At 41.7% G+C, this 24,709-nt stretch overlaps 3 protein-coding genes across 3 annotated transcripts; 2 read left to right on the top strand and 1 right to left on the bottom strand.

The window, feature by feature from the left end:
- Positions 1-8,798: 8,798 nt before the first annotated feature.
- rxfp3.3b (relaxin family peptide receptor 3.3b) lies at positions 8,799-10,019 on the top strand (the record flags this gene model as incomplete). The annotated part of the gene is made up of 1 exon (XM_083666530.1): positions 8,799-10,019. One exon carries the CDS (start codon positions 8,799-8,801, stop codon positions 10,017-10,019), a length of 1,221 nt encoding a protein of 406 aa, XP_083522656.1.
- A 2,383-nt stretch (positions 10,020-12,402) lies between these two features.
- calml4b (calmodulin-like 4b) lies at positions 12,403-14,559 on the bottom strand (the record flags this gene model as incomplete). Its single annotated transcript, XM_083666529.1, has 5 exons — positions 12,403-12,500; positions 12,825-13,013; positions 13,234-13,374; positions 14,306-14,358; positions 14,516-14,559. The coding sequence occupies 5 exons, from the start codon at positions 14,557-14,559 to the stop codon at positions 12,403-12,405; spliced, it is 525 nt and encodes a 174-aa protein (XP_083522655.1).
- A 3,765-nt stretch (positions 14,560-18,324) lies between these two features.
- Positions 18,325-20,830, top strand: fem1b (fem-1 homolog b). Its single transcript, XM_083667157.1, has 2 exons — positions 18,325-19,052; positions 19,183-20,830. Exons 1-2 carry the CDS (start codon positions 18,805-18,807, stop codon positions 20,816-20,818), a joined length of 1,884 nt encoding a protein of 627 aa, XP_083523283.1. The 5' UTR covers positions 18,325-18,804; the 3' UTR covers positions 20,819-20,830.
- Positions 20,831-24,709: the final 3,879 nt, after the last annotated feature.

Here is a 24,709-nt window from a genome sequence, read left to right as displayed (position 1 = left end):
GAATGTCCATGGCTGTGCCGTTATGGTTCCCGCTGGGACCATATATACTGAAAAATGTACGCACTCACTGCAATGTAAGTCACTTTAGATAAAAGCGTCACCTAAATGGCATATTTAGCTCTGTCAATCAACTCCATTCTCCATTGTCATTTCCCTCCTTTATTAGTTGGTGTGACAGGGGGCGGGGGTCAAAATAGGACACTTTACTGGAGAGTTTCAACAGTATGGTACAAAGTAACACTTGAGAAAATAACAAAGACTTAGACTATGTATCTACTAAGTAGACAAGAGCACATGGCAAACAATCTTCAAGCTTCTACAAAGAGTCAACTGAAACACATCTCTCTTAAGGAGAGTTTTAATGACCCAAAAATGTTTCTGCATGCTTGCAAGATTCGAAGAGGCAGCCACCAGAGACAGAAAGGTGAAAATCGGTAAGTCCACTCCCCTAGAACACCACTGGCAGTATCAACATGTTTATATGCAAACTCAGTGTCAGGTAGGAACATTAGCCTCAGCAAAATATCTGTCTGGGATATGCTGCCATGGGTCAACAAGTAGCTTGACATAAGTGCAGCTGGAGGGAGAGGTATGTGGGTGAAGAAGACCTATCATGTGTGGGCAGAACTTGGTTGAGACACTGAGGCTGAATGAGCAAACTCACAGAGATGCATCTTCTGCTCCCACAAAAAGCAAGAACTGTGGCTGGGAGCTTATGTACAGTCCATTGTGCTTTGTGTGACTGAATAGAATTCTGTGTATATTGTTAATGCAGCATTCTAGGACAGTATCTACCTATCATTTGTTGTATTGTGTACCATATGTTATCTCTGACTGCATCCCATCCACTTTGATCAATATTTATGAAGATAAAAGAACATTTGTTATTTTTCATTGGGCAAGTAGAGGGAATTTTCTAAATTTGTTTAAAATGATTGTTCTGTTCAACACTTGGAGACACAATCTGAAGTGTTGATGCACTGTACAGTTTAACCTTGTATTGCCACACCTGTCAAAATTATTTTCAGGTTATTCTGATTCAAGACTGATGAATGCTCAGTGGAGATAAAGGTTGGTGGACATCATGACCATTTATGGAGAGCGATGACATTTGTGAGATGTGATTTATGTGTATAAATCAACACATAATTTCCCTGCCATGGTCGAGTGGAGGGGCTATGAAGGAAGAATGTGTAACTTATATGTATTGAGTAGTGAAACAACAGCATCCCTCAAAACGCACCTGAAAATGATAGAATGGAAGCACTGGCTCAGGGAAATGCATAGACATCATGTTTTGGGCAGGCTGTTACAGGACATAAGGACATTTAACAGCTCTGTTGTGAGATGAAAATGTTAACAGCCAATCTGGGTTCAAGTAGTATGTCATTCAAATACTTTACTGTGCTTGTTTGAGTTCACCTGGCACAGGGGAACCAATGGATAGTCATCACAAAAGTACAAACTCTGACCATCTGGCACTCCAGGCAGGTTCAAGCTAACAGAAAAGTATTAGAATTTATTACTCTTTGAGATAGGCCTGGTTCAAAGGCTCACTCTCATGGCTGACTGAGGAGACTCTAGAGTTTCTTTTTTGCAGACTATAGAGCCACTGTCTTCACTTTATGATGTTAACCTCACTTAGAGACTTTTCATAGTGTTATTTTGGGAATATATTCATGTGATTTGCAATTAATGCCTCTCATTTCTAAGCAGTACCACCTGCTCCCCTACACACATATAACGATCTCAGCAGTATGTGATGCTTCTGTTATACTGAGTAACTGTCTTTCTGTTAAATTGAAAAGTGGTATTTATTGACTCCTTTTTATACCCTTTTTACTATCCTGCCCCTGTAGTCTCACATCAGATTCCCCTCAGCTTTAGGAAGTATTCGTAGATTTAGAATTTTAAGTGACTTTACTATGCGGTATCAAAAAACCTCCATGGATATGGTATGAATAATTTATTGTAATGGCCCTTAGCCCATTTTCACTTACTTAACTTTCACTTACTGAAGAGGTCAATAACAATGAACTTCAAGGGTGATGGGTTTTCACAAAGTTTGAATATGAACTGGCCCTCTGTACATCACCTTTCAAATGGAAAGCTCCATCCAAAGCACATTTCAAGTTACCATTACTATTACTTCAGGTAATTGACACAATTCAGATAAAGGGGCAAAGGCTGGTCAATTACTAATTTGACGCCCAAGAGGCACACTTTAACTGAAAACTTTGCATTCCATTCTCAAATCAGAAAAATGCAGTATAAGATTACAAAAAAGTGCTACTTCTATAGTATTCCTAAATTGCTAGTTTTTTTACTGACTGTAGGCTACTCAGCAAGGGGCAGTATATACAAACAGTTTCATTTATGTCACATATATCAATTACGACTAGGATGGACCTGCTTTCTACTGTAGATTTTTTCAAAGCGGGGGTCCTGTTTTGAGATTGTCACTCTTCATTTTCAATGTTCAAACGCAATTTACATAGCTTTATACAATGTTTGGACTTTGCTGGACCATACCATTTTGTGTCAAGACAGATATACAGCGATACAACCAAAAAACAATGTTAATGCAATGTCCGTTTTTTATTTTAAAAAAATACCCTTGGGGAAGTAGGGAGGGCATTTGGTATTTTGTAGAAATAAAATTATCCAAACTGTGGGATAAATTCTTCAATAACGGAACAGATGGCTATATAGTGTAGGTGGGAAATGCAATAATTACTGTACAATTTAAAACAAATGATAATGGTAATCACTGTACCACCAACACCTACTTCCTCATACACATTTCATTACCAACAATTCACCCACAAGCTCCTTGGACCTTAAAGAAATTGTGTCTCTGGCGGGCGTGACAGAGTGGAGCCGGTGTAAGTGCATGGGCACTGATTCCTGATGCCTACGGTGTAAACTAACAGGTAACATTAAGGCTGAGTTGTGTCCTGCCACATCTAATTCCTGGTATCCTTCACAAATGCTTTCACAAATGAATATTAAAAAGAAATATATAACAAGGGGTCACAGGAATGCGTGAAAGTGTGAGGGTGTGAGAAGAACAAACGTATGATCCTAATCAGCAGAGGACAGTTGGGGGAGAGAGAGATTACAGCATCCAGAGTTTGTTTGTTCATAGCTGATTATGGTCTTTTAGTTTTGCAACTGGGAGAATTGTTCTGTTTATATCTCTTTGCACTAGCCATGTATTTAGTTTTCTTTGGGATAAAATAATCGTATTGTTATTATTATTATTATTATTATTATATATTATTATTATATGATGTTATTCTTGTCATTTAATCTTGTATTCTCTCTCTACTTTTATAACTGCCCCTTTGATGTTCACTCAGGGGACGGCACACACACATACAGAGAAATTAATTAGTAAACTTGGGGAATGGACCACAGGGTCGCCAATCCTCACACACATTTCTTCACACATCTTTGCGTTCTCACACCCTCAAGCCAGGAGCAAAGATAATACTGCTTCAACATGGGGTCACAGTCCATTGTGCAGAGTATGGAGACATAAAAACAAGTCGAGAGGAAGAATGATGGGCAAACAGGGCGCAGTGATGCATTAAGGAAGACTGCAGAGAGGGGGGAAGGGTAGGCCTGGTGTTGGAGATAAACTGTATGCAGGGGTTCTATAGCAATGGAGCAGTTCCTCAAATTGGACTCCTGTGGAGATTCTTCTGTACCATCCTACTGGTTCAATTTGCTGAGAGACAGAGACAAATGTCTATGCTTTTCATATGGCAGCTATCGCAAAGCTGGGGTTGGATGGCTGACAGTTTCTGTTTGTGCCAGAGAATTAAGCAGCTTAGTTTATAGCAACAAGAAAAGTGTTTTCCTTAATACAAGGGTTTTTTGTAACCCTGATGTATTGCAGCTGTAATCATAACCTGGCAAATGGTATACCACCAAAGTCTGGAATTATGGAAGCTCTACATTCGCAACTTTTCTCACTGCATAATGTCGGCATCCTGGCAAAACCTTTTTACTAAATTTGTTTACATAAATTGAACATAGTCATCCCACTCAATGTCCTGTGAAGGTTTTATTTACAACATCAAGTTTATTACAGCAGTTCATGAATTACAAAGATGAAGAGTGGAAATGGTTTAAATATCAGGTTATCACACCTACCTTGTTTGGTGTGGACTTAGCAAACTTTTTGCTCAGTTCGGATCATTTGGACAGGTCTGAACTTGGGTGCGCACCAAATAATTGGACCCCAAAAAAGGGTGTTCCATTCGAACCGTGGTGCAATTCTTTACTAGTGTGAAAACAATTTGGCAAAGGTCCGGACCAATCACAGGAAATAAAGTATTTATGGGTTAACGTTTGGCAGATTATGTTATCAAAAAGAGAATGCAGGTAGCAGACAGGTGTGAAACGAAAGCTAGCAAAAAGACAAAAAGCTGTTAAAAAAAAATTGCCGGGGGCTCACATGGAACAATGAAGAGGTCAAATTCCACTTGGAAATATGGGCGGAAGACTTCATAAAAGAACAGCTTGAGAAAATACAGAAATGCCGGTACATTCAACATGTTCAGTAACTCATCATCACAGACACTGATGATGACACACCTTTGAAACGATATTGAAGTGCATTGGGTCAAAGTGGCAATTCAGTGAGGGGAAGGCAAATGGTGCGAGAGTGGGCCCATCTCACTTGTTACATTTCCACATGCTCAATCAAAGAAACCTAGCCAAATATATCAAAACTGTCTGTCAGAAGCAGTTAAACATTTTATTTTGGAGCTGTGATTTTGTCTGCTCCCTGCCAAGACCCTGTTTCAATCTCAAAAATCAGTTCAGCACAAACCAGGCCTGCTTGTCCCGTAATGAGAAAGAACAACAAGCAGGAGTTTGAAGGGAGACACATTATCAAGTAAGTGAGGATGCATTTCAGGGAGAAGAAAATAAAACAAAGTGAAAGCCCATTTCATGCTGGTCATTTCTCTCTCTGCAGTGTTGACTAGGAAATGTGTATATGTGTCTGTATCCTTCTGAATAAGAGGTGGTATTTCTGAGCCTGCAGGGAGGAGATAAGCATTGAGAGGCCTGCACTCCTGTTTGGAAGGGGTCAGAGCACGGGTTAGCCACAGGACTCATCCACAGGCTTGGGAGGTTATGCAGTGAGTGGGCGCATGTGTGTGTGTGTGTACAGTATGTGTATGTGTGTGTGTGGTAGTGATAGTCTAACTTAACTTTAGCCAACCCAAGGATAGTTTGTAAAGTATCTTACTCTGAATTGATCAAGTTAGAGCAAGCGCAACAGACTACTGCAGGCAGCTTAAATAAGTATGCCGGTCTTCATGATCAAGACAAAGGAACTTCTCTTTAATGATGAAAAAATGTCGAATTTGACAACAGTAAAATTAGTTTTATTTGGTCTGTGGAACTGTGCCTCTGCTTTCAGGGAGGCTGCTGGAAAGCGGTGACTGAAAAGTCGACAAGGTCCTGACATATAGGAGCGATTAAAGTGTACACTAAGAAAATAAACAGGGTTTTCCCTCACCATACCTGTTGAGTCCGCCTCTGTGCCCCACGTTGGGCGCCAATGTAATAAAGTCCTTGGACACAGAGGCGGACTCAACAGCCTCTTATTATTACTCACTGCTTCTGGGCCGCTCAGGTGATTCAGCCGCTGCCCTGAGAATGGTGTGGGAAGCCAACCTGAGGGTATCATTCACGGAGGGAGAGTGGAGCCTGATTCTAAGGAATTTTAGGAAGATTACCAGAGAACTTAAAACTAGAATCATTCAATTTAACTAGACCCCAAACTAGACCCCAAACAAGTTAACCTAAGAGACAGCCCTAGGTGCTGGAAATGCCAGGGAAGGGAGGGGAAATTCACGATCATAGAATTGTGGCGAATTGTGGGACATGAAATCCCCTTCTCCCCTAGTTTGTGTGTTCTGGGTGACCCTTCTCTCCATGGCGATCTAATACCCCTCTGACGCAGAGTGGGTTCCTCATATTGGGGCACAAACTCATTATGTGTGAATAGAGGGCCCCAACTACTCCCTCCGTGAATGTAGGGTTCAGTCAGCTTGTCAGTGTGGCGGCACTAGGAAGTCTGTCTTTTAGACTTATGAATAAAGTAGACCACTACCTGCTGAAATGGGAGAGGTGGGAAGCCCATATCAGTGACCCTGATTAGGGTTTAGGCCTAGCTCTTTAACCTACATCTGACCTACACCTGTATTTACTTATGTGACACTGTGTAGCATCATTGACAATTCAACTTTCATGTTTGATTTTGATTTTTTCTTTTGGCATTTTCATCATCATTTTCATGTTTTATCTTTTTCTATGTGCACCCTTAGTTGTTATTCTTGTTTATGTGTTTCCTTAGGTGTTGTTTTTGGTGTTTGTATTGTATCTGTTGTGTGTTGCATCTCTAAAAATGCCAATAAAAAATATGAGTCATAACTTTTTTTCTTCTTTTTTTTAAAAGGATGCTATACTCTCTCAGTTGTGAGGCCAAACTGCCATACTCCCGTAAACTAAAAGGCTATAGTCCCTCAGGTGTGAGACCAAACTGCCATACTCCCTTAAACAAAACAGCTGAGATGAAAAGCCTGTACTCCGTAAGGCCATATACAAAAAGGCTATACTCCTTACAGCCCTAGGAGAAACAGCTACACTCCTTACGGTTTGAGACAAAAAGGCTTTACTCCTTACAGCCCTAGGAGAAACAGCTACACTCCTTACGGTTCGAGACAAAAAAGGCTATACTCCTTACAGCCCTAGGAGAAACAGCTACACTCCTTACGGTTCGCAACAAAAAGGCTATACTCCTTACAGCCATACGTGAAAAATTATGAAAGGTCAGTCTTCAGGGATAAGGCATGAATTAAATTATGTAGACCTATGGGCATATGTTTAATTTATAGATTAATTTATATATGCTCTTGGTATATTTCACTTGAGCAATAATACATGAGAGGCCACATTTTGATCATGGCTGTGACGTGGTCGTAGCCACAAGGCTTCCGGCGGTGGTTTCAAGACGAGAGATGATGACTCTTCTCTCTTTCCCTTCGGCCTGCTGGAGTCTCTTAGCAGCCCTCTGCACCTTGACTGCCGCTGCTGTCCTCAACTTCACTTCTCTTTTCTGATAGAATCTGTGATGGTCTTCCTTGGTGAGGATCCTGGCTTTGATGGGAAGACTGTGGGTGGTCTTCTGCGGGTAAGTCTGACAGGCCAGGATCTCTGCCAGTCGATGAGCCCTGCTGCCACCAGGGGATAAACCACAGGGGGAGGTGAAGGGGTGAGGATGGGGACCCCAGTGGAGCTGTGGTGGTGGTGGTTATCATCATCCCTATCTTCATTAGCAGAGGAGGTGGCAGTAGCGGAGGAGGTTTTCTTCCAGAAAAGCAGCAGTGGGACCCAGAGGTGACTTTCAAGGCAAGAGATGAGTCATGCCGATGGTTGCTGGATTTAAGGGGAAGATGCCGCACTTTCTGAATACCTGCACCACATGCCCTCTGTCTTGCAGACCTCGTACGGGCTGCGGAAAATATGCACAAAATGTGTTTTTGCCACTAAAATATTAATGCTGAAACTGACAACGGTTGCTGGCAGCCGTATCAAACCCTGGTTTTAATGGTGCAAAGAATCACACGTCGAGGGGCTGCAAAACATGGGAGCAACGTGGTGGAAGGCATAGGAGCACAACAGGAGGGACCTTGCTGTGCTGTGTCGAACCAGACCTTGTTCAATTGTTATTCAGTGAAAGCCTGCAACAAAAAGGTGGAGGGGGCGGGGGGGCTTGTGTTTGGAGGCTAATGATCATATGTTTTAAGTTTGAAACTAGACTTTCTTTTACAGCGTGTAGGCCTGCAGTCGTCCTCGCAACAGGTATATGCCAGTCATGAGAAGGAGAATCATTATTGATTGTTATTCTGAACCAGAATCATGCTTCTGGAAAACGTCTATTTTCGGGAAGACCCTTTCACCATCCCTTTGTATTCTCTTTAATTGGTAAATTTGCAGTGGTGCCAGCTCAATCACTACACCCTTCAAAATACACACATAAAATGTTTGATTATTCGTTGAATTATGTTCAAATAATTATAATAATTAGCTGACCAATACGCCCTTCCAAAGCTATAGTGTCCAGAAGTTAGAGCATAGCGAATGAATTTAGCTTTAATTTAAAGCACAGGAATACATAGGTGAAAGGAGTGTGTGTGAGTTTAGGACTGTGGTTTCGTGTTGGATTACATTCAACAGGTTTTGATTTATCCTTTGATTTAGTTTACATATTGCATCTGTAATATTGTATCATTCAAATCAAACATTTGTATTACTTTTGGTGTTAAATTGACAAATTGCGTAACATCAATTAATGTTCTGAATTAAATAATGAATTTTAAAATATTGTTAAAAATGCATGAAAACACTTGGAAAGCAATGTTGACATGTAAGTAAACAATCATCAATTACGTTGTGCCTTAGATACCTCTTAAAACCACAAGAACACATTGACACCTGTCTTCCATCTTACTGACTTGGTAAATCGGTCCTCTTACCTCAGTGACAAACAATATCTGTGTCAATCAGAAAACGTTACCCAATCATCTCCTCTGTGCATCGCCTTGGACCAGTGTAAAAGCTGGAGCGCGGTCGGAACGCACGGCGAGTCATCATCGCATGTGAATATATATGTTGCGGAGGTATGAGAAGCATTATGCTACCGGACCATGCGAGCAATTTTGCATATATAATCATTCTTGGATACTTTTTACGTCAGGAGCGCAATAGGTGATATGCACTCGGCACACAGCTTGGTGCTCGTGAAGGCACCTGGAATCGCCTTGTTAACAGAGAGGATGGGGGACACTTGGAACCTTAACAGCAGCTCTTACAATCAGTCATGTATGAACCAGGACCGCTTCGGCAGTCTGGAAGACATAGATGTGACTGCGGACGGCAGTCCAGCTCTCCGTATCATAATTTCTATCGTGTACTCTATTGTGTGCGCCGCGGGATTGGTTGGTAATTTATTGGTCTTTTTCTTGATGAAAGTAAGACGAGGGAGAAATAGGTCCACCATAAACTTTTTCATTCTTAATCTGGCAATGACGGACTTTCAGTTTGTCCTGACCCTGCCTTTCTGGGCGGTAGACACCGCTCAGGACTTCAGCTGGCCGTTTGGGAACGCAATGTGTAAGATAATTCTCTCTGTCACTGTAATGAACATGTACGCGAGTGTGTTCTTTCTCACTGCTATGAGTGTTACGCGCTACTGGTCTGTTGCTTCGGCTCTTAAGGACCGGACGAGACAAAGATATTGTTCAGTGAGATGGGTTAGCGCAGTGCTCTGGGTATCCGCCACTGTGGCCACCGCGCCGACAGCTATATTCTCCACTGTTACAAACGTCGCTGGTGAAAAACTCTGCCTTCTCAAGTTCCCCGAAGGCCATCACTGGTTAGCTTTATATCACTTACAGAAAATCCTTATTGCCTTTGTTTTCCCCATGCTCATAGTTACAGTCTGCTATTTGCTTCTGCTACGATTCGTTCGTTTGCGGAGTATGAACAATCATGTTAAGCGGAAGTCTAGAGTCACCAAATCTGTTACCATTGTGGTTCTTTCGTTCTTTTTGTGTTGGATGCCAAATCACGCCATTACTTTCTGGGGCGTCCTAGTCAAATTCAATGTGGTTAACTGGGACAAGCATTACTATATGGTTCACACATATGTTTTTCCTGTGACCGTTTGCCTTGCACATGCTAATAGTTGTTTAAACCCAGTTTTGTACTGCCTTATGCGAAGAGAGTTCAGGAAAATGCTGAAGGATTTATTTTGGCGGATTTCGTCACCAGCAATGTCTAGAACATGTCAAGTACGTCCATTTTCTGGATCTCTAAAAGGTGAACGCGATGACATACAAATTGTCATACCGTTGAATGTTATGGACGCCGACCATTGCGGACTATGCATTGTAAATGGACAATCTGACGCACTACCTTCCGTGGATAGCTAGGTAACTTGGGACACATGAACAGATGTGGTCTTTACTGGGGAAAGAAATCAAACTGGGCTAAATGCATCTGTCATCCTGTAATCCATTTCTTGGACTAAGATCAAAACAGACTTTTTATGTGGTTAAGTTTTAAATGTGAGCATAATGACAGATGTGCCAAATTACGCTTCTTTGTCGATGTACATTACATAAATGTAACTTACTTGATAAATTAATGCTGCATTGTCATGCCAGTGAGCTTTGGGCCAGTATTTGAAAACCTAAATCAGAATGTGGCCATGTAATTCAACGTCCGGAGCTAGTATAACTGGCAAAAGCTTTAGTATGGTTTATACGTGAATGTTCTTATGAATTGTTCTCATTAGTGTCAACATCATTTCCAACATTTCACAGTATTGTATTCTAATTATTTATGGATGGTTTGCGACACTGTTACTGTACTTAAATGAAAGCATAAGTTATAATGATAATGAAATGGTAGTTACGGCTATTTATTTAACAGCAGTGTACCCGTACAGGACGGGAATCTAAGGAACAATCCTCCTGTTGCAAACGCCGTGCTTCAACCATACTGCGCCATGGGGAGCCACTTTCAGGAGAAACATGTCATGTAATGTTATTAAAGTTTTTATTACACTGGTGCCTGTGAAATATGTATACACTTCAGTAAATTAATGTAAAGACTGCAATGTCAACCTTAAAAATAATGTGCAATGTGCATAATCAAATTGTCGCAATTACAAACGCTGTGAACAAGTTTTATGAAAATATGTCGTGTTCCTTTTGGTTTGACAAATCAAGATAAGCTGTGTGGTTATATTGTATAGGCTACAAACACAACAACATCTGCAACATCTGTTGAGCACATCGAAATAAAAGGTATAACGTTATAACTATTTTAACTATAGAATATTTCTCATCGAAATGAGTGGGCCAGATGATAAGGAACATGAAATAAGCATACACTTTTCACATATGTGTACTTTAGCGAACAGTTCACTGAACACTTTATTATGAACTCTTTTTAGTTCAGACATACAAAGCACGCGGAGTGTACTTCGCATCTAACCCAGTCTGTGCTCCGAGGGGGCCACAGTCGTTGAATCATGAATTTAAACTGCATGTGTTTGATAAGACAACCATGACTGAAAATTGCTGGGAGAAAACCAAGGGAATTATTGGGCCATGCAAATGCTGTAGCCTAATTAAAATCCAATTTTTAACCCATGCAGGTCAATTCCAATTGCAATTTTTCCTGTATTCTCTATCAAATGATAACATATTATTTTAAAAATAATTAAGATTATAGCCCTTTCATCATCAAAAGTAGAAGTTCATGCTCCTCCACACCATCAGTTTCACTAAATCTATCATTCACTCTATGGAATCACTGCAAGGGGCCAATGCTGGTGAAGGGCTTTTAAGACACTGTAATCCATATGGTATTTGTGTGGTGGACTTTTGACGACTTTGTGTGAGGTCAGGGCTGCCCAATTCTCAAGGCAGGCTTTAACAACACTATATATAGTCAGGACTGAAGACTTTAATTTATTGTACATTGTAAAATCCTGTATAGGTTGCTATGTCATATAGGCAACCTTCTGAGCATTTCCTATTCAAGAAAATCTAAAATGTGTGCAATAAGCGTAGTCCACAATGACTCTGAACATGGCCATCTTAGATTCAAAAATGTTGTCAGTTACTCTGGTAGACGTTTTTTCCACAGCAACAGTCATAGATCTGTTATAAAACTCGGGTCCAAATTATACATCGACGTGGGTGGTTTTCAGATCAAAATTTGGTGGAGGATTTCTTGCAGTACACATGATCAGTCACAAGATGGCGATACAAGAATACAAATCAACAATACAATACAAATCAAGTCTTCATTGGAAACTTAGATGACCTAAAGCAGATATACTGGATCTTCTCAATATCGACTAAACGTTTTTACTTTGATAGTTCTTAGTTTAAGGCAATCTCAGAAAATCATGCTGAAATAATTTCTGGGATAATAGTAGAAGAGTATATTTACATTTACATTTATGGCATTTAGCAGATGCCTTTATCCAAAGCGACTTACAACAAATACATTTGTTTAAGTAAGTGAATCATCTATCCATCAGTCATCATAAGATAAAGTAATCAATGCTCAGACCAGGGGACATAGGCAGTCACAGAGTAGAGTAATACTAAACATTTTAAGTTTCAACCAGGCACATCATTGTTTCCCTTAACAAACAAATCCCTAACTATAGGACTGGAAATATACTCCATGAAAAGCTTATTAATATCAAATCTCAACATCTATAGTAGTTAACCGCAGCAGCATATTTAGTCAGTCAGTTGAAGTTTGAAGGTATGCTTATGTCCTGCCTGCTGCTCAGTAGTTTGTAGAGGGGAGGGTGACTATTTTGGCAAACTCCTCATAGTGGACACGTCCGTCTGCTCCCACACCAGCCTCTTTCAGCAGCTCGTCCACTGCAGAGAAGACAAGGGGACAACACCCACACAACTTAATGATAACTCCTCTAACCTGTTCACATATGATCATGGAATGGTTTTAAACTGTTATACAACCAAATAATCTCTGTCATGGGGTATATGTCAAATGACACGTTTTTTCAAGTACACAAACAAATGAAAAACCTAAATATCTGTGTGAATAAGTAATTAAGTCATTCAATGAAATATTTTGGGTTAGGGTTAGGGTTAATTGTAGCTAGAACCTCTGATGTGTTTACAATGTTGTTGTTTTTGAGCGCTTCACTCTCTGGATGTTATTGGCCATGTTCTGAGTCCTACCCTCTTGATCCGAGAGCTTCTCTCCCAGCCCTGTGAGCTTGGCCCTGAGCTCTGATGCCAGGATATAGCCTTTTTTCTGCTTGTCTGTAATCCTCATGGCCTCCAAAATCTCTGCCCCGCCGTCCTCCTGCTGGATCTGCCTGTGCATCAGGGTCAGGAAGGTGGAGAAGTCCAGCTCCCCATCCTTATCTAGAAGAATGGAAGGAGTTTACAAATACACAGAAGTAAAGGTCTGCTCATTGTTTGTAGTTCTGAAATGTGACAAACCTTTCAATTACTACATTTACAATCATACAATTTACTATCAGTGATATAGATTTGGTTACTAGGTACACCATGCAGATCTATAAATAACAAGGAGGCAGGCAGACAAACAGATGGGTAGACTGACACAGACAGACAGGTGTACCGATCTTGTGGTTCTGCAAGTGTCTGTCCACCTCACTGATAGTTGGGCTGGACCCCAAACAACGCATGACTGTGATCAGGTCCTTGGCCTCGATCTTACCCTTGTGCTTCTTGTCATACAGAGAAAAGCATTCCTTGAATTCTGTGAGGGAGAAACAGCTGTAACACCTCCACGGAGATAGACTTGCTGTATCACTTCATTGTCACTAGAGAGAGTTTAACACACATTGTGTGAAGCATGGCACAACAGCTAACTAGGATGATACTCTCCGTTGAGCGATACAGTATAACTAATTTAAGTCCAGGTAGAGGATACATCTCAATTAGGCTTAAGAGAGGGGGGGGATCTGCAGTCACTGGTTGTTAATCACTAGAGGGATTATTGTAGAAAGGATCAAGCAGTGATCACACAGTATAGCACTTTGCGAGAAATCAGAAGACCCTTTGAAGCCAGTATGATCACTTGATACAGATCAATTGATTGGGACTGCTTCCTCGAGAAGTTGTCCTTGTGTAATAAGCCCTTTTCAAAATATATTTTGAGCCATTGTATTTTGAAGACATTTGATGGCATTAACAAATTGAGAAACTATATACAAAAAATGGGGCTATGACTAGGCATTGTTTGAATCTGCTCACCACAAGTAATGACGCTTTTGTATTACTGCAATCATACGGAAAATTAATAAACATCAGTTCAAATCAACATCGAGCAACAAAAAGTAGTTCTTTCTATGTGGGCTATACAGTAAAATTGAAGCAATTTCCATTTAATTCACATTAATTCACATTCCTTGACTGTCTTTAAAAGGCATTCCACAGCGGATCTTCAAGATTGAGAAAATGATGAATGAGTAAATGCCTTTAGGTTATTCTTGGATAAGATGAGACAAGCGGTAACAAAATCATGATTCAATTAGTTGTGCTTTGATTACACACAATGCATTCTTTGACATCGGTACCTCAGACTATTTGACATTCAATGTATTGGTACCAAACTCGCATGAAACGTTAACTTTATCTATTCAATGTAGTCCAAATGCGCAGAGCCGACAAGTGGCGACATACATTACCATTTATTTGATCTTGCGACAGGAACTTTGCCTGGAAGAAAATAAGAAAAGCACTTGGATGGAACGATATCTACTACACTTCTATAACGAATTTCGGAATAATTCACTTACCATCGTAGTCGTTTGTGCTCAGTGCTGCTTGAAACAAGTGTTGTCCCTGTGCGTACCTTTATTTTGAAGTTAATGCAATTGATAGTGTTTATCATTAGCCGATCTGTGTTCTGTGAACGATAATAGTAGAACTCCGCCCACATACCTCGGGTGTATGTAAATGAGGATTTCTTCAAAATAAAAGTGCCCACGTTAAACTTGTTGAAGCATTTAGAAATAGCAAATATGAATAAAGGAACCACAAATTATATTGAATTTATCTCTGGAAATAAACGTTTAATCCTCTCTATGTATTATTTGTGTTTTTAAGGGTTTGTAATTCTTCTAATATCCTAATTACTCTGAAGACTGCTGAACTGCATAGGGCACCTTACTGTACAGAAATATTTGTCGATCATTTCAACTAATCTCTGGTACTAGTCTACTCGGCAACACTTCTAGAATATGGATCAAATGAGTTTGAGTCTAAAGCGGTGTCTTACCAAATGTTGATGGCTTTTTACTGTGTCCATTCAGTTCAAAGTGCCCTATTTGGACTGCATTGGCCACCTATAAGGGAATGTACAGAAATATTTTTTGATAATTTCAACTAATATCTGGTACCAGTCTACTCTGCAACACTTGAAGAATGTAGATCAGGTGGTAGATTCAGTCTAAAGCGGGGAACATACCTGCAGAAAAAAAAATAAAGGGCTATATTCAAAAATACATGTTGCATAATGTATTTCTTTTCCCTCAGGAAAATTACAATAATTACAAGCTATTCAGTTGCTGATGATCTGCATACATACACATAAAGTAAAAGTATTGCATAAATGACATTCAATGAATAGCAGTTTGAGTGACACAAATTAGTGTTTGGCAATATACAGACACACACACACATATACAGACATACTGTACATAGTCAGACACACACAGTCACACATGCACAGAAAACATGTAAACAAACCAACAGTATGTCAATCCCAGTTCTCACTGAACTAGTTTTCCAGATTTAATGATTATTCTGTTTCATTTAAAAGCCTGAGCTTTTGGTAATAGAAAGAGCTGGCCAGTGAACTCCCTCTTGGAGACATATCCAGACAGGGAGGTCAGTGGGAGATTGTCAGACTCAGGAGCACCTCGGTTCCACTTAACAGTCTGACACAATCCCTATTTCAACCCACTGTCCGGTCCATCTCTTCAGAACACTTCATTTCAACACCATCTCACTGTCTGGCAGGCTCTTTAAGTTTCCCCTCAGCCAAACGTGTGAATGTGTTTCATCTCAGACAGGATAAGTGTTCAATTAAACAACTAAACGTCTGATCTTTCGTCAAAAGCCCTGACAGAGAGCAGCTGGCATCAGCTTTGGCAATTTTAAGATTTGCAGTTGTCTTCTGTCAAATGAAGAAGTGCCTGAGGAGAAGGCGGTGTTGGAGGGACACTGTGCTGTGCTCACTTGTAGCATTCAAACATTCTCAGTTTGCTGTGATAATTACCTCGAGAAGCAGGAAGGGGGTGATGATATTGTAAGCCATGTGGAAATAGTCTCCAGTACTGGGCCTGTTCAGAGGGAACCAATCTAGAGGGAGGACGATCTGAAAGAGCATGGTTCATAAATTATAAGGAAAGTCTATAGAACATAATGATATATCACAACCAGTTTTACACACAACCAGGCTTATTATTCCACAGTCTACTATTTAACTGGTAGCATGACATAGTAAAATGGTAATTACATGATCATTACTGTTTCTTTGAGATTCATAAAAAAAAATAATCCCCATGACATAACATTTCTTGAAGTACCATTAAATACTCATTAAGGCCACATACGTTCTTAGTAAATGCCAGCTGAAATCCAATTGTGCCTTTCACTTAGCTCTCTGTACTGTGCATTATCTATCTTAAAATATTGTCATTGTTAAAACATGTCCTTAAAAAACTCCTAAATCAGAGTAGGGACCTCACTGGGCAAAGTCAGGGTATTAGAGGGAAGAATTGTGTTCTTAATCTAAGTTCAACATTTCAAGTTCAAGAGGGAGAGTCCACAGGGAAGGGAGAGTGAGCAAGAACCCGGTTTGGTGGCATCTCCTCTCTACAGTATGATGCATCTATAGGCTTATCTGCTGTAGGATACAGGATTACACAATGTTATTTCCACCCAGGCCATCTGCTGGCTTTTTCAATCCCATCTGTTCCCCCTGGCCCAACATTTACATGGACAGCGTAGCAAAACAACAACTCTGCCATCTCAGTAGTTTGGCTCATCTATTTCGTCACTAAACAAGAAATAGCAGAGAAGAAAGTCCACGGCTGGCTGCTACACCTCCGTTAACATTGCTCTGCGAAGCACATTTTGCTGCTTTGGGTTTATAGCCTCCTCCACACACAGCTGCCCCCCTGAAAGAGCCTGATTAGGGGAGAGGGAGTGACCTGCCAGCCACAACACAAAGAGGTCCAATGCAGTGTCAGCAGTAGTTTGGGTGGCAGCTGAGTGGCTTGTCTGATGCTGTAGCAGAGGACCACATCGCTAACCCTGGCACAGGAGAATGTGCTCTAATCTCATCCGATTTGCCTCTCTCAAATCCCAACAGAACACGCTCTGCTGCGTGGTGGTTTGAGCAAGCAGGAAGGTCTGTCCTGAGTGGAGAGGAGAGGCAGCTGCAGCTGCGCACATGGCAGGGCATATCACTTTTCTGTGTGCTCTCTCTCAGGTGCAGCCAGGGTGCACTTGTTACGAATGTGACACATTCTCTCCTGGGCACTGACCCTGTCAATCCAACGCGGAAAATCATGTGACATTCAACATAGATGGGTTGGCTATTGACTATCTACTGTACTATCATTATAATGACCGATGATTACATAAGAATATGGAGAGGAGCACTAAAACATTTGACGACCAAGTCATACAGGGCAGGACAGTTCAGTTCAGTTGAATATTGAGTTGTTTCGGTATAACTATTCATATGACATTATTAAAAATCCAAAAGTTATATCTCAAATCTAGAGAGAAAAGTTGCCGCTGGCATAGGTTTCTGCCGTTTACGCATTGATACATGCATCTTCAAAGAATAAGAATGCTGAGCTCAATTGAAATCGAGGGGTCAATCTGAATTGACAAATCTGAATACAATGCCTATCCCGAAACCTCTTCTTAGCTATCAGACGGTGTTAACAAAGTAACACAACATATTGACAAGCGTACAAGATGTAACACAAAAGCCTTTGATAACACGAAGTCCCTCACACCCAGTTTCGATTCCCCGTATACGTATTAATCGTTCACCGTTTCCCCTTTAAAAAGTTTAGCCTTGACGCGAGTTTAACTTGAAAGACCACCGCAGTCCCTTCCATGAGAGAGATATGCGTTTCCTCGAAATTAATTTGTCTAACTCCCACCTTTTAAAAAATAATAATAGGCATAATCTGATTTTGGCAGAGTGATCTCCAATTTATACATAAAATAGGCCGACATTAAAATAAATCCAAGGTGCCCTCATGTCAAAACAAAGCTCTGTACATTGGATAGAGACTAAAGAGGGGAATAGAAATAGCACTCATGACTCAGGTTATGAATTGTGACACTTTTATATAGCATATGGTATATCAAGATGTAGCAGCACAGTAGGGTGCTGTTATCCTTTTCATCCTTTTTTTTCATTTGCACCACAATTTAATTACACCGTAGCTATATATGTATTTCTTGATAATTTGATCAAATTAAATCTATGTTTCAGTGTGGGGAAGCCAGGAAAATTTTCGACCAAAAACTATTGTAGTAGATGGAAGGACAAATGTCCTTGTTAATGTGTGGCATAATCAGATTGATTATTTCGCTTTATATCGTTTTCTAGTCGGAGGCATTTGAGAGTTGGACAAGCACTTCCGGCAAGTCATTTGGATGGTAAAGGTGAAAGGTAGCCAGCCTGGCTCTACATTGAAACATTAACATTTGTAGGATATCTGAACAAACTCTTCATAAACTTCACCTGCTTCAAAGTTCTCAAAGAGAAGGAATCTGTGAGAATCGGCGTTTTACAACTGGGAGTTCATGTTCTTCAAAGTGTGATACTCTACTTACATAGGACGGGTTTGAACGTTAGCTTGATAGCTAGCTAGCGAAGCGTTTCCTCGGACTGAAAAAGGACAACAAAGTTCATCAGCGATATTCAAAAGTTGACCCCGGTAAACAATACATTCGTTTGCTCGCGGCTTGTTGGGTGTTCTGGAAAGTATGGATTTTTGTCAAACCAATTATCAAACAAGCTCATTTGAGTTTTTCATGTGAGCGCTGGAGCTTGCTTCGGTATTTTAATGGGAGGCGGGTTGCGTTGTAGTGCATCTCGTGGGCGACACTTGCGAAGAAAGCGGAGGTGCCGGCGACCTGCTAGGCTTGAATGGAGTCGCTGTCTGGGTACGTTTACAAAGCGGCCAGCGAGGGTCGAGTCCTGACGCTGGCCGCTTTGCTGCTGAACCACTGCGAGGGAGAGACACGTTATTTGCTGAGTTACGTGACCCATATCGCCGGCCAACGTTCAACTCCTCTCATCATCGCAGCTCGAAATGGACATGAAAAAGTTGTGAGGCTGCTCCTCGACCACTACAGAGTGGACACTGAACAGACAGGCACAGTCAGATTCGACGGGTTAGTAGTCTTTTTTAATTTGCACAGAATAGTTTCTCTTGTCAGAATTAATAGGTGATATGCATGGAGTGCAAATTACCTTTTTAGTCTATGGTTGAAACATAATTTTGCCTCTTTCCCCTTCCTCCAGGTATGTCATTGATGGGGCCACCGCCCTGTGGTGTGCAGCTGGTGCGGGACACTTTGAAGTGGTCCGCATGCTGGTGTCCCACCATGCCAATGTGAACCACACCACAGTCACCAACTCCACCCCTCTGAGGGCAGCTTGCTTTGATGGCCGCCTAGACATTGTGCGTTACCTCGTGGAGCACCACGCCAACATTGGCATTGCCAACAAGTACGACAACACCTGCCTGATGATCGCGGCCTACAAGGGCCACACGGACGTGGTGGGCTTCCTGCTGGAGAGAGGGGCCAACCCCAATGCCAAGGCCCACTGCGGGGCCACTGCCCTGCACTTTGCTGCTGAGGCGGGCCACCTGGACATAGTGAAGGAGTTGGTGCGATGCCAAGCGGCCATGGTTGTTAACGGCCATGGCATGACCCCGCTGAAGGTGGCGGCAGAAAGCTGCAAGGCAGATGTGGTGGAGCTGCTGCTGGCCCACCCCGACTGTGACCTGCACAGCCGTATCGAGGCCCTGGAACTGCTGGGTGCCTCCTTCGCCAACGACCGGGAGAACTATGACATCCTTAAGACATACCACTACCTGTACCTGGCCATGCTGGAACGCCACCGTGACCCAGCTGCCATCATCACCAAGGAGCTGCTGCCACCCATTGAGGCATACGGGGGACGAGGTGAGTGCCGCAACCCCCAGGAGCTGGAGGCCATCCGGGCGGACCGTGACGCCCTGCACATGGAGGGGCTGATGGTGCGCGAGCGCATCCTGGGCTCGGACAACATCGATGTGTCGCACCCCATCATCTACCGGGGTGCCGTCTACGCTGACAACATGGAGTTTGACCAGTGCATCAAACTGTGGCTGCATGCACTGCGGCTCCGGCAGAAGGGCAACCGCAACACGCACAAGGACTTGCTGCGCTTCGCGCAGGTCTTCTCCCAGATGGTGCACCTGAAGGAGCCAGTGGGCGCCGGGGCGGTGGAGCAGGTGCTGTGCTGCAGCGTGCTGGAGATCCAGCGGAGTATGGTGCGCGTGGAGGCGGCACTGGAGGCCGAGCTCCACACGGCCATGGACAACTACGAGTCCAACGTCTTCACCTTCCTCTACCTGGTGTGCATCTCCACCAAGACGCAGTGCGGCGAGGAGGAGCGCGCCCGCATCAACAAGCAGATCTACAACCTGATCCAGCTAGACCCGCGCTCGCGGGAGGGCTCCTCCCTGCTGCACCTGGCCATCAGCTCCAGCACGCCTGTGGATGACTTCCACACCAACGACGTGTGCAGCTTCCCCAACGCGCAGGTCACCAAGCTGCTGCTGGACTGCGGCGCGCAGGTCAACGCCGTGGACCACGAGGGCAACAGCCCACTGCACATCATTGTGCAGTACAACCGGCCCATCAGCGACTTCCTCACACTGCACGCCATCATCATCAGCCTGGTGGAGGCCGGAGCTCACACTGACATGACCAACAAGCAGAAGAAGACGCCGCTGGACAAGAGTACCACGGGCGTATCGGAGATACTGCTCAAGACACAGATGAAGATGAGCCTCAAGTGCCTGGCGGCGCGCGCAGTGCGGCATCACCACATCACTTATCGCAACCAGATCCCCAAGACCCTGGAGGAGTTTGTGGAGTTCCATTGACCCCCATCGCCAGGACGACTTTGGCTTTTAACAAAAATTAGAAACTGTTATTATTGTTTTTTATTTTTATTATTATTATTATTATAATTTTTCTAACAAATCGAACTGTGATGGGGATAATTCCGACACTCAGATGCATTTGTTTTTTAAATGATGGTTCCTTTGTTTCTATTATAAGTATGAATTGCAAGTACCAGCACCCATAGCAGTCACAACTGTCTCTGTGGCCATCCCTCTCCAACTGGAGTGTATCACTGTCCTGTCTGTGGCTTTCTTTCTTACCAGTGGGTGTTAGTAGCAAAATGAGGAAACTGTCAGCCTCCATTCGCTTTCCCAAGAGTATTCCAAAGAAAGCCTAGTTACACTGAGACAGGCACAGGCAAGTGGCTACATTCACAACACACACAATGGTGACACCAGCAGGGCCATGTGTGTCTACTTGTACAGTGTCAATCCAATTGTCTCTGCTGACACGTTCAAAAACACGGGAAAGTAAAATTTACTGTCTATTGATTATTTTTGCCTTATCAACTTGCCTGTTGTAGTGATGTATGTCATATTGCAGTGCTTATACAGGCTGTTTTAGTGTGTGCGTGCGTGCGTACGTACGAAGACAGAAGGTGTGAGTCTTACTGACAGAATAAGCTAAAAAGGACCTCCTCTTAGAAAAGCAGTCAGTCACATGTGTGTTTGTGTAAGAGTTTGCCATGGAGAGGGAGCTGCCTTTTCTGTTCCCTTAGATGCATATTCATCCAGCCTTCTGGATCCTTATCAGATGCAGTTCCACTAATGTTTAGATGTCAAAATGTTTTGCCTTGTGATTCTTGTTTATAGTTTGACCAATTTTTTGTCTATTTGGTTCATGACTCAACTGCAGGACACTGGTAAAGAGTATTGTTATATAAACACTGATCTGATGTTCTGTTTGAAAAAGCAGCAAGCCAATTTACACTCAAGCAGGGGGAGAGAACTGCTGGGCAGCACTTTATACTTATAATAGTTTTTTTTCATAACCAATGTTTTTAAAAAAGGTTTATTTAAGAGGGTATGTTTAAGATATATTTTTAAAGGACTCATCTGCAGATATAGATGTAAAGTGATATTTCTTTTACATAAACACTGACTAGTAAAGATGTGCCTGTGAGACACAATGTAACATTGTTCTTCAGTTTTTCTTTGCGGTTTTGGAATAATTAGACTAGATGTCAACCTCTTTTAAACCCTTATGTCACAGCTGCATGTATGTTGTATACCATCCAAAATATTGCTTTGCTACAGTGTGAGGGAGAAAGCACAGTAATAGTTGAGACTCTGGATGAACAGGCTCTATTGCCACACATGGCCTTTAAAATGAATGGTGCTGCTGGTGTTGATGTCTGAGCATGTCTTCCATTCCCTGTCTGTTATGTATGTGTGATGAGGGCGAAGGACTGAGCTTTTCTTGCGGGATTGAATGTATAAGCTGTCTCCTCATGCTTGCAACATGTTGATTTGTCCTTATAACCAATGATTGTATTGTCTGTCCTTGTTTTGTGTTTCCTAATCAGATGGCCATATATTGAGGTGATTTCTGCCCTTTTGTTTCTGGTTTTTCATACAGGTTTACTGTGATAATGTGCCATTCAGTTTGTGGTATGGAACTGTGATTTCTAGTTAAGAGGAAGTCCTGGTCTTTCCTTAATTGATTAATCATATTTTGACATTATGATATGTTTTTATTTGTTGGCTTGAGTGGAACTGAGAATGTATGTATATCAAGTATTTCTATTTTAATATTTTCGTATTTGGGGGTCTGTAGTGATTGAAGCCAAATTAACCAAAATATGGTTTAACCCATAATGTTTTTTTCTTAATTGGTTTACAGTCTTTTGGAAAGTTGCATTACACTCCCCATTGTGAATACCCATGCATTGAAGACATAAAATATGTAATTATTGTACACTTGCTGCAGAGATGAGGTTGGTGTCATATTAAAGCCCTTTGTGTTTCCCATTAAATTATTGGCCTGAGATTTATTTCCCATCTAAGCTTATATAATGGAATTAACTTAATTTTTTAATGTTAACCAAAGAAAGCCAAAGTATTCAATGAAGTCACATGTAGGCCTAATGTTAAATAAAAAGCATCACTTATATATTGCTCGATATGTGAGCTAGTAAAAATTATAAATATAAATTATTGACTATTCAAAATGTCTTACTCTGCTCAAATCACTTCAGCTATGTGACCTTTATAATCAAATAATATTTTTACTTAAGGTGTGAGACTTTAATATGACACCAAACACATGACAACATATTGGCACCCTTTCGACAGGAGTTATGAATGTGCCAGCTTGGTCAGAAATCTGGGGAGAGTTTAGTGCCAAAATTGGTCTAGTGTCAAATGCAATGACCCACATACTGTACAACACAGACCAGGTGGCCTCTGGATTGAGTCAGAGCTGTACTGGGCTTGAATCTTCCCAAATACAGGTGATTCCACTGATATGCACTCACTGACTATACTATCATTGCATGTGGAAGCCAACCAATTTCCTGTAAATGGCTGTCCAGATATTTCCTGTAAATGGCTGTCCAGATATTGCTCTGTTGCACCATACCAATTCCAGGTGAAATGTAGCTGTCTTCCAGATTGACAGTAGAGTATAGCCTATTACATTTTTTTCAGATAGGTATCAATCATGAGTGTTAAACCACCATTTCCTCACATTTATTTTTTTAGGTCCACTATATTGACCAGGGAGAGTAGATATCAGAAAACACAAACTCTGACCTCATGGCATGCTTTAATGAATTCTACATGGCCATTATTACATCTTTGTAGATCTTCTGTGCTAAGATTGGCTTGGACCTCAGGTTGCCTGTAGACATCCACAGGCTGTATTGGCCTATACTAAGTTGCAAAGCAGTGTCATGTTTGTGCACATCTGACAACATAGTTCCACAATAGTCTTTTAAAGTGACCGTTTCATTTATATAGTTACATAATAATGCCACTCCTTTTTGTAACAGTCCTCAATGATTTGATTCAGTCACGAAGGCACAGTCAAATATTTACAAAATTCAAGTCTGTCTTTATACAACAAAAGTGCATCAGCTATAGAATGGAATTTGTAAATACAATATAATATAAGTTGCAACATTGCCTCTTACCAAATAAAGTGGGGTTAGAGTTGCATATTTGAGGAACAATACAAAGGCCACATAATCATCAGCTATTATAGGTAGTCCTGTATTCTGATCTGAGCCCAGTTTCACAAAAGCTTTGTACAGTAGTTACCATGGTATTTTGTTGCCCTCGCCAGCCAGCCGCATAGCCGTGATAGAGTAACCATTGTAAAATAGATTTTTGACAGTCAATCCTCTGCATGACAAAAACAACTTTTGTGAAGCATTGCTATTATATGAGTGTGTGGGACTTGGGGCGCGAGAGATAAAGTAGCATATTAGCTACAAAGCTTTCCGGAAACTAGGCCCATGTTGCCCATGAAAGTCAGGCATTGCATTATAGCTCACACACTTAGTCAAACCAATCACTCACACATATACACAAGCGTTATAAACCACACACGCACTTAATGTCAATATGCTCCACTGTCTTTGGTCTAGTGAAATAATGTAATTTGGCTGGATGATGATAATGTTAAATGCCCAAAGTCCTAAAGACTGACTGACCATCAGGTCCTCTTTGTTGCTCAGTCTTGTCCAGTTATTTTCAATCTGTTAAAGTTCCTCAAGTTCCAGTCCTCAGTCATGAGAGACATAAATGGGCAGGAGCCTGTCAGTTCTAAGCCAGAGAGTAGGACGGCTCAGCAGTGCAAGACAGGTGCAAGTTGGCGATGGAGGGTGCGTACAGGCACCAAGCTCATACCCCATGTCTGGGGTGTGT

This window comes from Argentina silus (genome assembly GCF_951799395.1).
Source record: "Argentina silus genome assembly, chromosome: 3".
Lineage (NCBI taxonomy): Eukaryota > Metazoa > Chordata > Actinopteri > Argentiniformes > Argentinidae > Argentina > Argentina silus.
Note: the sequence above shows the minus strand (reverse complement) of the source record. Positions and strands in the feature narration are given on the sequence as shown.